This window comes from Daldinia childiae (assembly GCF_008694065.1).
Source record: "Daldinia childiae strain JS-1345 chromosome Unknown Scaffold2, whole genome shotgun sequence".
In the NCBI taxonomy this organism is placed as follows: Eukaryota; Fungi; Ascomycota; class Sordariomycetes; order Xylariales; family Hypoxylaceae; genus Daldinia; species Daldinia childiae.
Genome location: NW_022984643.1, coordinates 2,538,038 through 2,554,085, shown reverse-complemented (window position 1 = coordinate 2,554,085; position 16,048 = coordinate 2,538,038). Strand labels below are relative to the sequence as shown.

The 16,048-nt window shown below is 46.5% G+C and overlaps 5 protein-coding genes across 5 annotated transcripts; 3 read left to right on the top strand and 2 right to left on the bottom strand.

Moving 5' to 3' along the window:
* Positions 1-585: 585 nt before the first annotated feature.
* Positions 586-3,054, bottom strand: GL218_01606 (TBC1 domain family member 5; the record flags this gene model as incomplete). The annotated part of the gene is made up of 6 exons (XM_033578081.1): positions 586-1,784; positions 1,835-1,977; positions 2,057-2,583; positions 2,639-2,800; positions 2,856-2,973; positions 3,032-3,054. 6 exons carry the CDS (start codon positions 3,052-3,054, stop codon positions 586-588), a joined length of 2,172 nt encoding a protein of 723 aa, XP_033438108.1.
* A 440-nt stretch (positions 3,055-3,494) lies between these two features.
* On the bottom strand, positions 3,495-3,932 carry GL218_01605 (uncharacterized protein; the record flags this gene model as incomplete). The annotated part of the gene is made up of 1 exon (XM_033578080.1): positions 3,495-3,932. The coding sequence occupies one exon, from the start codon at positions 3,930-3,932 to the stop codon at positions 3,495-3,497; it is 438 nt and encodes a 145-aa protein (XP_033438105.1).
* A 1,235-nt stretch (positions 3,933-5,167) lies between these two features.
* Positions 5,168-7,024, top strand: GL218_01604 (uncharacterized protein; the record flags this gene model as incomplete). The annotated part of the gene is made up of 1 exon (XM_033578079.1): positions 5,168-7,024. One exon carries the CDS (start codon positions 5,168-5,170, stop codon positions 7,022-7,024), a length of 1,857 nt encoding a protein of 618 aa, XP_033438106.1.
* A 4,630-nt stretch (positions 7,025-11,654) lies between these two features.
* Positions 11,655-12,912, top strand: GL218_01603 (RNA-binding protein rnc1; the record flags this gene model as incomplete). The annotated part of the gene is made up of 2 exons (XM_033578078.1): positions 11,655-12,722; positions 12,775-12,912. 2 exons carry the CDS (start codon positions 11,655-11,657, stop codon positions 12,910-12,912), a joined length of 1,206 nt encoding a protein of 401 aa, XP_033438111.1.
* A 1,679-nt stretch (positions 12,913-14,591) lies between these two features.
* Positions 14,592-16,010, top strand: GL218_01602 (UDP-galactose transporter like protein 1; the record flags this gene model as incomplete). The annotated part of the gene is made up of 3 exons (XM_033578077.1): positions 14,592-14,803; positions 14,902-15,698; positions 15,766-16,010. The coding sequence occupies 3 exons, from the start codon at positions 14,592-14,594 to the stop codon at positions 16,008-16,010; spliced, it is 1,254 nt and encodes a 417-aa protein (XP_033438112.1).
* Positions 16,011-16,048: the final 38 nt, after the last annotated feature.

Sequence of the window (16,048 nt, the reverse complement as noted above, 5' to 3'; positions counted from 1 at the left end):
AATGGCTGGCTTTTTTTTTTCTTCCGGATTCTAGTTCTTAAGTTTCATAAGTCTGCCGCATCAGCCTAAATTTGTCTTGGTTTTATTTATCTTTTCATGTCTGCTTATTGCATTGGTTGGGCTGGCATATGTGGTTGGGTACGGGTACGGGATACACTGAAGTTGGATTGGAGGGCTGTGAGCTAGGGTAAGGTAGTTAGGTCTGTAGACACGTAAAGGGCCGTAACGCATCAATAACAATTAAGGTATATGTCAAATTTATGGTTTTCCTTTCCTTTGTTTGCTCGAAAAGGGAAGACAGGTAGGGTTCTTGTATGGTTGTTTTGATAACTCGACAAATATATACCTCGTACTAGGAGGCGAATACGATATTAATCACGAGAACGTCGTGTTTCTTGAAGCCAGTACATACTTGGTAGCTATACATGATACAAGCAAATAGAGGCCTGATATATATACGTTATATTCATATGCTCACATAAATCTCGTTACATTACGTCCTTAGACTAGATGTTTATATGCATATATCCACCCACCCAGGTCGTCAAACTACCAAACTACAACCCTAAGCCCATCTGCCCCGCCTTAACTCTTCCCCTTCCGTATCTCCTCCATACCAAAGATATCCCCCGGCAGCACGGCATTTCCAGCCTCGTCGGCAGCAACCTCGCCAAACAGGAACGCAGTGCGCTCGCGGCTAGCGTTCGCAGACGGCCTCTTGCGGTGCGAGGACTCTATAGGTGGTAGGTTTGAAGGGAATATGGAGGGAGAGGAAGATGATGGCGCGGCGTCGGGTTCCAGCATCCAGGAGAAGGAGGATTGTGCTAGGGTAGACCGTGTAGGGATAGGAGGCTGGGGACGTTCTAGCTTCTTCTCTACTATCGACGCTGCTGGTGCCCCAGAGCCTAATGGATCATTATCTATGTTAATTATATCCGGATCCGGTAGGGACGACTTGGTTGACAATGGTTTTGTGTTCTCGGGATTTTGAGGATATATTGCTTGGGCTTGGGCTGGGGCGCCGAGAGATATTGCTGCAACCGCCTGGCTTAGAGGCTCGGGATCGAGTTTTTCGTCGCCGCCGGGTGTATCTGATGATATCGACGACACTGGCTCTTCGTCGTCTGGAAGATCCAAGGTAGAATCTTCTAGGTATATTTTAATGAATTGTATCTTCGCAGCAGCAATCTCGAGAGCATCTAAGCATTTCCGCTTATCTTCTAGATCGGAACTTGCAAGACTCTTCACACTGGTGAGAGGCTCGTCAAGTAATGCTGCCAGGCGCCTATTTCTTCGATCTAGCATCGCGACGGCTCGTACCGTCGTGCTCGAGCCTGGTTCGCCTAAGAGATCCCTACCCGCCTTCATAGAGGTTCTAGCTTCTTGAACGTTACGGCGTATCTCTAACATCGCGTCGCGTACTGCTTGATTAATGCCGAGCTTCTCTCCCCTCTCGAGTACGCCCTTAGCCGCACCTTGTAGCAATGCCTCCATACCACCCTGCGGTGGCTTGAAGCGAGCGGGTGATAAAGGTGATCTAGCACCAGCTAACTTCCGCCGTATGTTTGAAGCTGACACCTTAGGTGTAGATGCTTCGTATTTAGCTCCTAAAGGTGAAGGAGATCTTCCGGTATACTTTGTTATGAGCGTAGAGCCTCCGGCTGAGTCTAGATGCGCTCTAAGATAAACTGCGTCGTCGATGAAAGTATGTGGACCATGTGATTGCTGCGGGGGTGGATATTTGAGTAGCAATTGTAACGCAACGGTATAGTCCGCATTGAGTACTATTAAGCATTAGAATATAATCATAGGGGGTAAAAGGCTAGGGTCTTACAGTCCCATCGAATTCTGATCAACATCGCTGTGCAAACCAAGTCTATCAGTCTAAATGACGGATCCACGGAGAAGAGGGTATCCCAAAGCACGAGCATCTGGTTGAAGGGAAATTCGCGACTAAATAAGAGACGAATCCAGCGGCTATAATAAAGTGTGGTACTTGTTAGTAACAATATTTACTTTACATAAGGGGGGTTAAAGGAATGAACGAGTAGCTTACATTAAGAAAACCTGCGGTAAAATTTCAATATTCTTAAGGTGAGTTGAGAGTTCGGGGTCTACTTTGAACAGACAAACTTCATGTATATACTGGCTTTTCTCGACAATAGAGGATGTGGTAGACTGTTGATCAAATGTTGTGAGCGGCGCATTTGTTGCTGACTCGGTAACTTCATAGAATGACCTTGCACGGTCCATGACCTTTGAGAAAAGAGCGAATGCGTCGTGTTCAATAAATGAAGCGTCTAAGATTTCCAGCATTATTGGGTCGACTGAATCGCTTGAAGCGATATCGCCCGGGTCTATAGCATCTTGTTCTACGGTATAGACAATTGGAGCCAAAAGCTCATGCATACCCTGACGATACCCGCCTATGCCTGGATTAAGTTTACAATAGACGAAAAGGACATCCAGGATGAGTGTTTGTATCTCAGGCTGGTGGTAGAACGGCTCGTCCGGCAGGCGTTGAACATCTTGAAGAATCTCAGCCCTAAGTGTCTGATCATTACGGAGGGTATTCCAAGGTGACTAACTCAAGTCAATACTAATAATCTAGGTTCATCGTTTTGAGAGGCCCTCTTACATCGGCATCATCTGCCAAGGGGTCGACGGAATCAGCTGTAAGATGCTCGGGGTGCTTTATATATTTTAAGAAATGGTCTCTTAGATATGAGTATGTGGTTCGTGACTCGGAAATGTCGTGGGACCAATCCACGATATTAGTAGACTGGGTGAGTAAGAAGACCTGAGTTGTCTCGGGTCAATTCCGCTCAGGGTATTCGGTTCTAAGAGCAACGAACCTTCCAGCAGATAGACCTACATCCCGAAATGCAGGGGCTTCTCGGGCCGTTGTCCTTGACGGCTCGTTGCAGATCTGCAAGACTGGTGCTATGCTTCAGAGTCTCTTGCCATCGTGTGCTACGGCGAGATCAGCTGAGAACAGTATCTGATGGGAAACATTTGAATTTGAACTTACGTCGACTCGACCAAAGATCTCATTATGATTTCTCTAGCCTACCTATTCGGTTTATCTATTATGATAATTGATATATGCTAGTTGGAGAAAGGCTAAGGGAGAGAGACTGGTCTGAAGTCCAGTCTGAAGTTGGGAAAGACTGGCTGCCAGCTGACAGCCGTTAAGAGAGTTGGAGGTGGCGGTTTGATAAGAATCAAAGCCCCGAAGCCCCGCGATTAAGTCGATTTTGTATGTTACGTCAGCCTTAGTTGCTTTGACGCTAGATAGGTACCTAAGTTAATGCACCGCTAAAGCAATATAAATAGGTACAAATACATGGCATGTTATGTACCTCATGTACATGTACCATTTAACCTATCACTTATACGGTTTATTGATCTCACAGACGTCTTAAAACTGAGTTAGAGATGGGTCAAGGGTTAAATATACATATTCTACATTCGAGTGGAGATGTAATATGACCTTATAATTCAATGACTAAAGGTTCTTCATCCCGCAATGCCCGCCATCGATTAGTAGACTCGAGCATGTCCCAGCAATCTTTCACAAGGAATGGGAAGTCTTTTATGAATCCTTCTGTTAGTTCCCACCCCTCGGCTCGCCAAGGATCGTCCCAAGCTATCAACCCATTTAGCTCCAGCATGTTTGCTGTTCCGGAAATGGAACCTGTCACAGCTACTTCAACATCCTTCTTCGTGAGATATCCTGCTGCTAGTATTGCGTTATCACGCATTTGCTTGTCTGGTATGAGATCAATCCATGGCTCGTGTGGCGTGTTTCGTTGCAGTTCTGTTTGCTGAAGAGATTCAGGGATGGTAGATGGAGCTGGGAAGAGTATCATATTGACCCAGTGTCGAGAACACTCTGGAGCGAAGGCGTCCTGAAGGCCTAGAATTGCCATGTTGGTTAAGACGCCACGGATAAAGTTATATTGTACCAAGGGTATTAAGTGGTCCAGTGTAAGTGGAAATATAGTTGCTTGATCTCTAGAGGCATCATGCCACTGTAGCTTCGAGAACTTAACGGCCAAGGAATTAGTCTCACTTTGTGTATTACATCCATTACTCTCTAGGTAATGAAATTGCTCTGCTGTGCCTGTCGTGTTAGGATGGGTCCGGGTTTTCGCTTTTGATAGCAAGGCCTTTCGTCTCCCTAGCAACGTTTAGGACGAGCGCTGAGATGAGACTACCCTATGTAAGTTACTTACGATGTGCGCGGACGTTTAGTCTGTTTTGTAACTTTCGTCTCACTTTTGCGTCCTTCAGCCCAGACCAATCTTCATCGGGGCCAAGTGCCTGTATGTTCCATCTTGCGTTAGTAAGCCTTGCCTTTGGATAAAAAGAACGTTACCCATTGGCCTACCTCTTTTAGAGTAGGCATTATTTTGGGGGTCGATGGACCTTGGTATACTTTTCTAAGGGAGTCTACCTAGTAGGTAAGTATATAGATGCATATGTATAGATGCTACCGGCTTACACAAACGTATACAGTTTTTTATATGAGAGCCTATAAAATTGTCCGAAGCATCACGGAGTTTACTGCGCGGTTGATTATCGTGCCATGCTACAAGGATCGATCTGACATGACTACCTAACCTATATAGAATCCGCTTATAAGACTAACAAGGGGAAGATACATATTCTTAGCATAGGTACCTTAGATGCCTAAATTATTACATCGGTACAGTTCTCTTACCGCTTTAACAGAATTTATATTCAAGAATAGTAACAACTACATAAAAAATATCATATATAGGAGTTAAGGTAGATTTTTTTGGGCTGCTTAAAACTAATTCTAAAAATTTGAATCTTTAAGACCTTTAAATTTAGTACCTGTTTATTACATGATATACCTATACAAGGTACTTAGGTACTTAAACTGGGTATGATCTATAAAAAAAGTGGTACCTACTATTTTCGGTTAGTGCATTTTCTACCCGAAAGCTTGCCGGAATCCCTGCCACCGATCAAGTCCGCTTAAACCGACCCCGTTTCTCGGGTTCAGCCTCAACACCGATACTTTCTTTACCTTTTTTTTTTTTCTTTATTCCCGGCATAACGAACATAGCACGAAATGTGTCTATTCTAGTTGTACATATGGAATCTATTAATTAATCAGCCTTAGCGTCTATGTGACATGTCCGCAGATCTCTTTGCTGCCTTCGAGGACGCCTCGGAGGCTCCCTCCAAAGGGCATCAGCCGAAGACCTCCGTTCAGGCTTCCTCATTTGCATCGGATCCTTTTTCCTTCGGGGTCGGCAGTGTAACGAGTACTACCAATAGTACGAGACAGCATATAAGCTCCGCATCTCAGCCATGGAACAACGGATCAGCCCGGTGGAGTAGCCAGCTGCAGAATACTCAACAGCCCTTAGGTATAAATACATGGGTAGACACCCCATTACAACCTAGTCAGTCAAACCTCAAAGAACAAGACGATGATGACGATGGCTGGGGTGAGTTTGAGGTCGCAGAAAGTGCGAATCAGCCACCTATCCCCCCAGCGGCATCGACTTCTCTGTCGATTCCAACAACTAAGGAGCCGCGGAATCCGACATCACAACGGACAAGAGTTGTACGGGCATCGACGATAGATCTTATGACGAATAATCTACTCGACCTTAATAATTTAGCTATATCAAAGGGTAAAACAGGCGGATCATCACCAGCGCAAACTGCATCTAAGCAAGTTAAGACAATATCCAATACGACGGCTTCTTCGGGAACTTCAAAGAAAGCCTCCAATTCAAATTCAAGTGTCTTATTCGATGCCGATGACTTCGGTGGAGAGCAGAACGAAGGGGGAGACGACGAGGATTTCGGAGAATTCGAAACTGTTGTCTCTCCTGTGCAAGCAGCGCCGGACCTCTTATCAATTGATTCATATTCGCCTCCAAAGACTACCAAGCCACATGCCGCTCAAATGCTTTCACCTTTGAATTTGACCGGGTCCGTTTCTTATCCACAAGCGCCACGATCCCCGTCATTCCAAGAGAGAAATCCCTTTCCCGGGCTTGCTGTTGCTACGCCGATAGTAGAAAAGTCACACACGAATGATCCGAAAACGTCGCCAGCGACTGCATGGCCGACCCTTGACGCCCAGAAATCTGCGGGGAGCGATGGGCTAGGCGATGATTGGGGCGCATTTGAGGACTTTCCTGATGAGCAAACAAAGTCCAACACTAAGACCAATTCAGATTGGGATTGGAACTCAATAGAGCCGGCTCAGCTTAAACCAACCACTACTCGGGTACCACCGATAGTGTCCAAGCCCCAGAGCTCGTCTTGGGATTGGAACCCCGTCGATACCAATGTTGACAAGCAGACTACTGAGCCGAGCGAAGACTTACCGCCAACTAATGTGCCTCCTCCATCAGTATTATTGTCAGTATTCCCGGAATTATTCACTCAAGCAAACACGTTACTGTATAAACCTGTTAGCGGACAACCTTTTTCTGTAAAAAATCGCATTCTATCAGATCCAAAGACGGTCGAATTTCTCAAGGGCTATCTAGCTCTAGCGACGGTTCTGGCGCGTATTATCGCCGGTCGCAAGCTAAGGTGGCATAGAGACAAGTTTCTCGCGCAGAGGATGTCCATATCAGCCGCGGGAAGCAAAGGAATGAAGCTCGCTGGCGTAGATAAGGCACAAGCGGCACGTGAAGACCGCGAAGTAGCTGACGTCGTAACTAATTGGAAGGAACAAATAGGCCGTCTTCGGTCTGCAGTTGCTGCTGCTAATTCGTCAATCAAGAACAAGACAGAGCAACTGAAGATTCCGGAAATCTCGGAATCAATGCAGGTTCATACAGAGAAGATGGTACCAACTGCCCCTAAATCGTGCATTATCTGTGGCCTGAAACGCAATGAAAGAGTACCAAAAGTCGATTACGAGGTCGAAGATAGCTTCGGTGAATGGTGGGTTGACCATTGGGGGCACCTAGCATGCAAGAGATTCTGGTTACAACATGAGAATGCCCTACGACAAAGATGAGCCTCACGCTTCACCGACAACAGCCACTCGTATGTCGAGATCAACACTACGAATAAATACTAGAGCAGACAAGCTCTTATCCTTTTAACCAATACCATCAGTATCAAAATCGATTACAATAATCAAACACTGGATGTCCGCCTATCTCCACGATTTAACCCTCCACTGCTGGATACCCTCTGGCAATTACCGTTGCTTTTCGAGTCATCGCCCCTAAGTAGTACCGGAAAGTGGATAATACATCAACTACATAGGGTTGTCGTGGTGTTACTTTATGATCGTAAGCTGCACAGCAACAGCCGTATGCCAACATCTCCAAGTACGCAATGTCATGATCAAATTCAGGAGTCACTACCACTCAACAGACAACAAATAGTTATCTTCAATCGTTTTATGGCAGACCAATTAATGGTTTGTGGACAAAGGGGCTCGCTCTAGAGTTCTTTCTTAGTAACATGCCTCATAGCAAACAGCTCCTCGTGGCTTTCTCCTCCGGCAACTCGAGATGCCTCGTTAATTGCCACGTTGGATGGGGGGTATGACCAGTCCAGCAGAATGGAACCTCATGAGCATGCTGTTATTTATGACACGTCTAACCGGCCTCTTTCTCATGTAAACTCGTTGCCCGCTTTTGCCGCCCTAGGAATCGTGCAGGATCGAGTCACACAACATATGCATCTGGCGGCTTATTCTTTGCGGACCTACTCGCAAGAAATTAGTGAGCAACCCGAATTGATTTGCTAGTGAGCCCCGGGTTGATCTCGGGGTTTTGATCGATAAACGAATAACGCCTCGTGTACCTGATATACAAATATACAATGTGTCTTTCGAGGATGTGAATAACAAACTATGAATAGTGTACCTTAATAAACTAGAAGGAAATGATTTCTTAAGCCTCTAACCAATGTTCTCAAGTTCTAGTCTCGCCTACCATATAAGGCTGACATTCAATGATTCGATGAGAAAGACACTTGGTTACAAGGGTTCTTCGAATTTCAGCATTGTCCTAACCTAGGTATTTCTCGATTCGTGCGGAGGACCAACCGTAAAGCGGTATGAGTTCCGACTTGCATGTCAAAAAAAGTAGGCGAGCCATATGATTCGCCTTAGGGCTACCATTACGCTGTGGTTCTGGAACCAATACCACACGGTTCACCCCCTTATTAGGTGACATCAAGAACTTAAACAGTTTCATTATGGAGGATTGAACCGTGCCTTACAATTGGAACGATGGGTCCGAGATGCGGAGGCCATTGTTGTATTTGTTTCGGTTGGTACTGTCACACAGCCAACTTCATGTTGCCGGGATTGGGGCTTGACACATACACGTCTATACAGATTACAGAAGTTAATTATTATTTCCTAATCCACACACGGTAAATTCAAGTCGTGAGGGACTTAGGGGCCTGCATCTGAAATAGTTTTTCATAGCCAATGTGTCCCAAGTTATGTCCCCCTTTTCTGTAACATATCGAGGCTTATTGCATAAATAGGAGGATTTAACTACCATAACACCTTATAGTGGTATATTAATCATCTCACTCGTCGCGGATGTTTCGGTTCGGCTTGTGATACTAGACTACAAGAATCTCGATGCTAATCACTGATAATGCGTTGCTACCGACTCCCTCCTATAATACCAGCGGCACGACAAGGATACCAATGTAGCATTACACTTTCTAGAGAGGAAATGAAATTCAACACCTATATTTAATTAATTATTATAAGAGAGAAATAGATTGCTATGCTTGATACCGCGGGGTTGCGAGAATCGAGTATTTGTTGGAGAAACATGCCTGATATACGATCCGATTGAGGTACACTGACTATAGATTTACATGGCAGGCAGATATTCGTATCTTGGTAGAGACCTCGACAGGAGCTACATAGGTAAAGGTTGTGATAGGAATTTTAAATATCCTATAATATCCCACGCTGTCTTACAAACAAGATATACTCTTCTTACGTGTAGGATGATTAACGAGTCTACAAATTAATAGGCGGTTTTATTTCCACTAGGCTTCTACGAAGAAGGATAAATCGTTAGATATATGGTGATAGAGGTTGAAAGTAAACTAAATGTGTCCAAATAAATATCCAAAGGGAAAAACATGACATAGCGTCGACTTATACAGAGACCCATATTCAAGTTACGATATATAACTAGGTAGTTAACTTAAAATAATCATGTTTTAAAACTAATACTCATTACCAATCCCTTTAGGTCAGTTGCTAGCCACTTGAAAAAATAGGAAAGCCTATCGGAAAATGTTGCCATAGTTGGTGGTATGTAGTAATGTAACTAAGTGGTAAAAGCGATGAAGAAACAATCAATCGCTAAGTGAATTAAAGTGAGGCGTTCAAACCAAAAGTGGAGAAATGCATGTATGTACATAAATGGAAGCGTGCGTCTCTACACCCGTGCTTGTACCTATCGTGCTTTTTACCTGAGTGCAGTATAAACTTTCATTAGTCCAGGTACTAAGGTTTAGGTCGTTTACAACTGGTACTCAGATACGGAAGACTCCGATTATGCGCATTGAAACTCGATCATGAGACTTGAACCAACAAATATCAACAGATTTGTTATTTATTTATTTTTTTCGTCTTAAGTGAACCTCCCCTGGAATGTTTCTTTTTAACTCTTACCGGGAATAACATAGGCTACTTGGATAACTACATAGTTACCGGAATCAGCTAGTTAACACATCAGACCCAAGCCTACTTTTGCCTACTTATCGAATGTACGTGAATAGTGTAAGTACGTAATGCCAGGGATTTACATAAGGAACCCCTCTTTCTCTATCCGAACTCCCCACGTCTCTTCCATTCTGCAGGTGGCATGGTTTAGGTACTTATGCTAATCTACAAACTAGTTAACTATTAGAAGCATCTTTAAGTTTTAGTGAGCGATATCTACTTAAAAGAAGCCTATTTATTCTTGCATATCATCTTTATGAGGCTTGCTGCTGTCAACAAGGTGTCATTACGTCATTAGTTACATACGCTTAGGTGTAGGTGCTTTGGTCTGATTGTATTGGTGACTACCTAACTTATATAAATTAGGCAAGTAAGAAAGGGATGAAAGATGCCGTATGCATTTTAAGTACCTAAGGTTATGTTTAGATACATGTATGTAGGATACGCGTGTAGGTGATAACCCGCAAAATAGAGTTGTGGGAATGTACCTTCTCTATCTAAGCCTATGATGAACCGTGAACCGTGAACCGTATGAGGTATGTACGTTAGGTCAACTATTGTATTGGTACTAGCTGGATAGTACTACCGATGCAAGAACGTGCCTGCTGCACCCAACCTTGTCCTAAATTGTCATCTACCAATACATAATAGTAGTCGAAACTTCCATACCTCTTACCTCTTACCTCTTAGGCCTATTACCTCTTAGTTGCCTACGCCTCTAGGTTCTTTCTTTCAATCCCACTTCCCAGTCTCCCACTTACTTCTTTCTCCGTACCTTTTCTCGCCTCGACCAAAATTCAACTCGTCTATCTCCTCCTCACCAACCCTCCCACCATACGCACAACCTTTTCCGTAACCTCACTTCTATCAAACTCCTTCCCCTCTCTCCATCCTCATCCTCCTCGTCGTTTTCGTTCTCTCACCCCTCAACCACTAAATTCCTCCCATACATTCGAACGCCCCCTTCACTCTTCTTTGTCCTATCTGGACCAACCAACTTCTTTCATCAGAGACACAGCCCACGCTGGTACATACAGTACTAGTTGTCGCAATTGGTCTTTTTTCCTTATTTAGGACCCATTACCGCTTATCCAACCCCGGTCAAACGCACCGTTACCTACCTACATAACTTACTAGGCCACCTTGGCCGGCCTGCCGAGACCCAACCGTCGACTGCAGTCCCTGTCTCCATCTAAAAATCCAAAAAGTCCCCGTTCTCGCGTGGATTGTGATAGCAAGACCCTAGGTAGGGAAACAAGCGAGAAGAATAGTAGAGGGGAAAAAAAGGCAAAGGAAAAAAAAAAACCTTTCCACCCCGCAAAACCAACCAGACCCGGCTAGAACGCAAGAATTTCTTTGAAGACATACTGCGCAAGCACAGACACAGCAGCGGAAGGTCAGTCAAGTATGCAGTGCCCCGCCTATTCAAGCCCCAGTTTCGCATAATAACTTACCCTTTCTTCCTAATGGTTCTGCATTGGCTGTATTTTTATTTCTATTTTCTACAACCACATGCCAAAATCGTGCAGATGCAACAGCCTCTGACGAGATAAGATCTGTTTGTTAATCTCGTTTCAACCGTTTCTTGGCCCTCTTTCCTCTTCTGAGCCTCGCATCCTTCCCATACATGACCATTCACAGATACCTTCCCCGCAGCAACACACAGCTTATCAGAGCTAACTGCGTGCAGCCCGTCCTTTACCACCAGATCTGGAGCCTACAGCAATCCACTCCTGTGCCACTTTTTCTACGTACACCCGCCCCCATTCAGCGTCAGCCAACAAGATCTCCTGCGCACCCATAGCTCTTCAAGGAGACACTGGTAGCTGCTAGTTCCTAATTAACTCGGATCAAACCGCCCAGTCAGACGCGGCTGACATAGCAAATACCACCCCAAACTAACATCGTCATACACAACCTATCCGTCAACATGTCTGTTGCTCAAGACGCTCTCTCGCCGAATGGTAACGATCTGCCGTCGCTATCCATGGGCGATCTGAAGCTCGATGAGAACGAGCCTCGCTTAGGCCCGGATGGCGAGCCCGCACCTAAGACTGACGAGGAATATGCTGTAGCACAACTAACGCTTCGCGCCATCGTCTCCTCCAAAGAAGCTGGAGTCATAATCGGTAAGGGAGGTAAGAATGTCGCCGACCTGCGGGATGAAACCGGGGTCAAGGCCGGCGTGAGCAAGGTTGTGCAAGGCGTGCATGACCGTGTTCTGACCATTTCGGGTGGCTGCGATTCCATTTCCAGAGCATACTCCATCGTCGCTCGCGCGTTGTTGGAAGGCGCTCCCTCGGTGGGAATGGGAGGTGTTATACAGAGCAGCGGAACACATCGTGAGCGTCCCCCGATCACTTACTATTCGCAGCGCGCCACTAATGTACAACCCGACCGTCAAGAAATCAAGTTACTCATCTCCCACAATCAGATGGGTACCATCATTGGCAGAGCAGGTCTAAAGATCAAGCACATCCAAGACGTCTCCAGCGTGCGCATGGTCGCGCAGAAGGAAATGCTACCGCAATCGACCGAGAGAATCGTCGAGTTGCAGGGAACACCCGACGGCATTCAGCGAGCTGTCTGGGAAATCTGCAAGTGCTTAGTCGATGACTGGCAGCGTGGCACCGGTACTGTACTCTACAATCCTGTCGTTCGAACCGCGCCCGGCGGTGCGGGGTCCCTTGGTGGTGCTTCCAACACTGGCGGGGTAGCGTACAACAACTCGTCCAGTAGAGGCGATTACGGCGGCACTCGTGTGATGCGAACTGGAAACGGTGCCGACTTTAGCAATGGGGGCGTGCGTCCATACAATCGGCGATCAGACTCTGATGCGGCCACCCGTGGACCGCCAACGCACGATGAGAATGGAGAAGAGATCCAGACTCAGAACATTAGCATCCCCGCAGATATGGTTGGATGCATCATTGGACGTGCCGGAAGCAAGATTAGCGAGATCCGCAAGACTTCTGGCGCCCGCATTTCTATTGCCAAGGTAAGACCAACCTAACTATATTATTAAGGCTTAACGACTGAAAATATCACAGGCACCTCACGACGAAACTGGCGAGCGAATGTTCACCATAATGGGAACTGCGAAAGCCAACGAATCTGCGCTGTTCCTTCTCTACGAGAATCTCGAGGCAGAGAAGATGCGCCGTAGCCAATCGCAACCCGCCGAGTAATCGCTCATCTCGCTATTATGGGATGCGATGGCCATCGCAGAGAGGCCAGGAACCTACTCATCTATCTGGAATATTTCTATTGCTGGGTCTGATTTCGCGACGTACCCTGCATTTTGAAGGGGCACTTCAGATTTGACTTGCCGCAAGGCTGACGTCCCTTGTTTTTGGGACGGTTCCTATGATATGACATGACGATTTTCTCCTTACCCAGAGGCAAACTTCATTATTGCCTTGTCACAAACCCCCTTTCCTTAATATTTTCCCGAAGAAATCATCACCTTTATGGGCGCATGTCCTCACACCTGATGCACGGCAGACTCCCGGCAACCACTCGACACCTCAATTTCGAACTTCGATACCCAGGCTGGGTGCTGCGCGAGACCTCGCAGAGCTCTTATTCACTTGACACATCCGTCCCCATGCGTCAGCATCCTTGTTGTATCGACTTCCGCCCGGCGTACTAGATACGACCTAATCCAATGCTTCTACACACGCGCATCGGCCATAATCAGTAACCTCTCCATCTCTTAGGCGATTCGTCGACCCTCGTCTTGTCACAGTGCTAAGATTACCCACTTCTTTATCCTCTAATCTACAACACGAATTACCCCTCGATCATATCTCACTTTCCTAACGTCAGAAAACATGGAAGAAACCCCAATCATACTGTACCTCGAATACGTCTAGGCTATAGTACTCACTTTCCACATGGAGCCGGCATGATGGCTTCTGGGAGATGGTGTTACCCAGGTGGGTGGTCGTCTAGCAAGATAGTAAGCGTACTTCGAAGATCAACAATACTATTATTATGGCCAACGTATCGGAAAGCAAAGCATAAGAATGGCGGTGGCTAGTTTACAAGTGATCCTTCATGACGTTGAAAAAAAAAGGGGAGCAGCATTGGACCGACATTGTGCTTTAGCCAGTAAACATTCCTTCCTTGAAGTTGATTGACGAGGGATGAGTTGAGATGTTCTAAGATGTCTAGATAAGGAGTATCTAGCAGTAGACAAAGGAAACTTGACCAAAAAAAACCTCCATGTGCATGGTTACCTTATTCATGCCTAGTTAGCTGTGCGTTGAATACGATTTAATGTGGCTTAGTAAAAAGGTGATTAGTCTTTGACGCAAAAGGAGACTATTAAGCGTAGCATTCAAGCAGGTATATTATAGTTTTTTATCTTCTGTCCATGTGGTGATCATGCAATCGACATATACTATAGGCAAGTATACATATATGCATAGGTAGGTACCTATTAGTGGAAGATGTAGTGCAGGGGGAGGGGGGCCGGGCTACACCGCCTAGCGGATTCGGTATAATTCGGTATAATTCTGCCGTTATTCTACTTTTAGGTACGGTACTTCGTATTTAGCTCATGTGGTACCTAGGTAAGTCCTAAGTGCAGGTGCTAAGTGGCCAATCTGTCATCAGCCGCTGATGTGTTAAGCTCGTTACTACCAACTCTCTCTCATCACCTATTTTATATTTTAAGGGTCTTTTGCACATTTCTCAAGAGTTATGGAATGTTTCGTAGATTCAATAGTCAGCTAACTTGAATGATAGCTAAGTCAATTGTTTACAGCATTTTCACTTCTCTCACACTCGTTTATTCTATTCTGAGGTTTCGTGAATAGATACATACCTCTATAGTATTACAGATATCAATATTACAGATATCATGGCGCGTGTTAAGCAAGCTAAACCTATCGAGAGACAGACTTCGTCAGAGTATATCTCGCATCAGAATTCAACACCAAAGAAGAATGATAGCGATGTAGCAGTACGGTCTAATGGCGTTGCTACCAAAGCAGCTCCCGCGCTGGCGTCGTCGAAGAAGGACGCGGGTGTAGCGCAGTTGGTGGTTGCTGTTGCTGGTATCTACGGGTCCTTGTAAGTATTAAGATGGATATGGATATAGATATGGATATGGATATGGTATAATATATCGGTATAACATAAGACTAACTTATTGCTTTTCACCTTTGCAGCCTCACATGGGCCTACCTCCAAGAGAAACTCACGACGACACCCCACGGCGCACCTGGCGCGACCGAAGTGTTCAAGTACCCGGTGTTCCTGAACACGATCCAGTCGCTCTTCGCCGCGACGACGGGAGCTATCTACCTCTATGCCAGCACGCCGCGCGGACACGCCATCCCGCCCATCATCCCCTCGCGCCGCATTCTCGGACCCCTCCTCCTCGTCGCCCTCACCAGCTCCCTCGCCAGCCCCTTCGGCTACGCCAGTCTCGCCCACATCGACTACATCACCTTCCTGCTCGCCAAGAGCTGCAAGCTGCTTCCGGTAATGCTGCTCCACGTCACCGTCTTCCGCCGCCGGTACCCGCTGTACAAGTACCTAGTCGTGGCCGCCGTCACCGCTGGCGTTGCAGTTTTCACGCTGCACTCGGGCAAGAGTCATAAGAAAAGCAGTGGCGCTGGGCTGGGTGGAAATAGCACTTGGGGCCTGTTGCTGCTGGGCATTAATCTCCTCTTTGACGGCCTTACGAATAGTACCCAGGACTACATCTTCGGCGCCTTCCAGCCGTATTCTGGGCCCCAGATGATGTGTGCGAATAACTTGATGAGCACCGCTGTTACCGCTGCGTACTTGGTCCTGAGCCCGTGGCTTGCGCGCACCGGGGCCGGCGAGTGGCTCGGCGTGGATGTTGCGGGGGGTGCGGGCGAGCTTGAGGCTGCGCTGGGGTTCATGGCACGGCACCCGGGTGTCTGGGCTGATGTATTGGGGTTCGCGGCGTGCGGTGCCGTCGGACAGGTTTTCATCTGTACGTATTTTTTCCCCTCCCTTTCTCTACCCAGCAAGAACCAGTACCAGAAAACTAACAACAATAGTCTACACACTCTCCACCTTCTCCTCAGTCCTCCTAGTCACGGTAACAGTCACGCGCAAAATGTTCACCATGATCCTATCAGTGGTTGCCTTCGGCCACCGCCTCACACGCATGCAAGTCCTCGGCGTCGGGCTCGTCTTCGGCGGCATCGGCGTCGAGGCTGCGATCGCTCGCCAGGAGAAACTAGCTAAGGAGGCGGCGAAGCGGAGGGCGGTTGAAGAGAGCGGGGGGAAGAAAGGGCAGTGATTATTCCAATATCCGCATTCTCTTTTGCGATTGCCCCT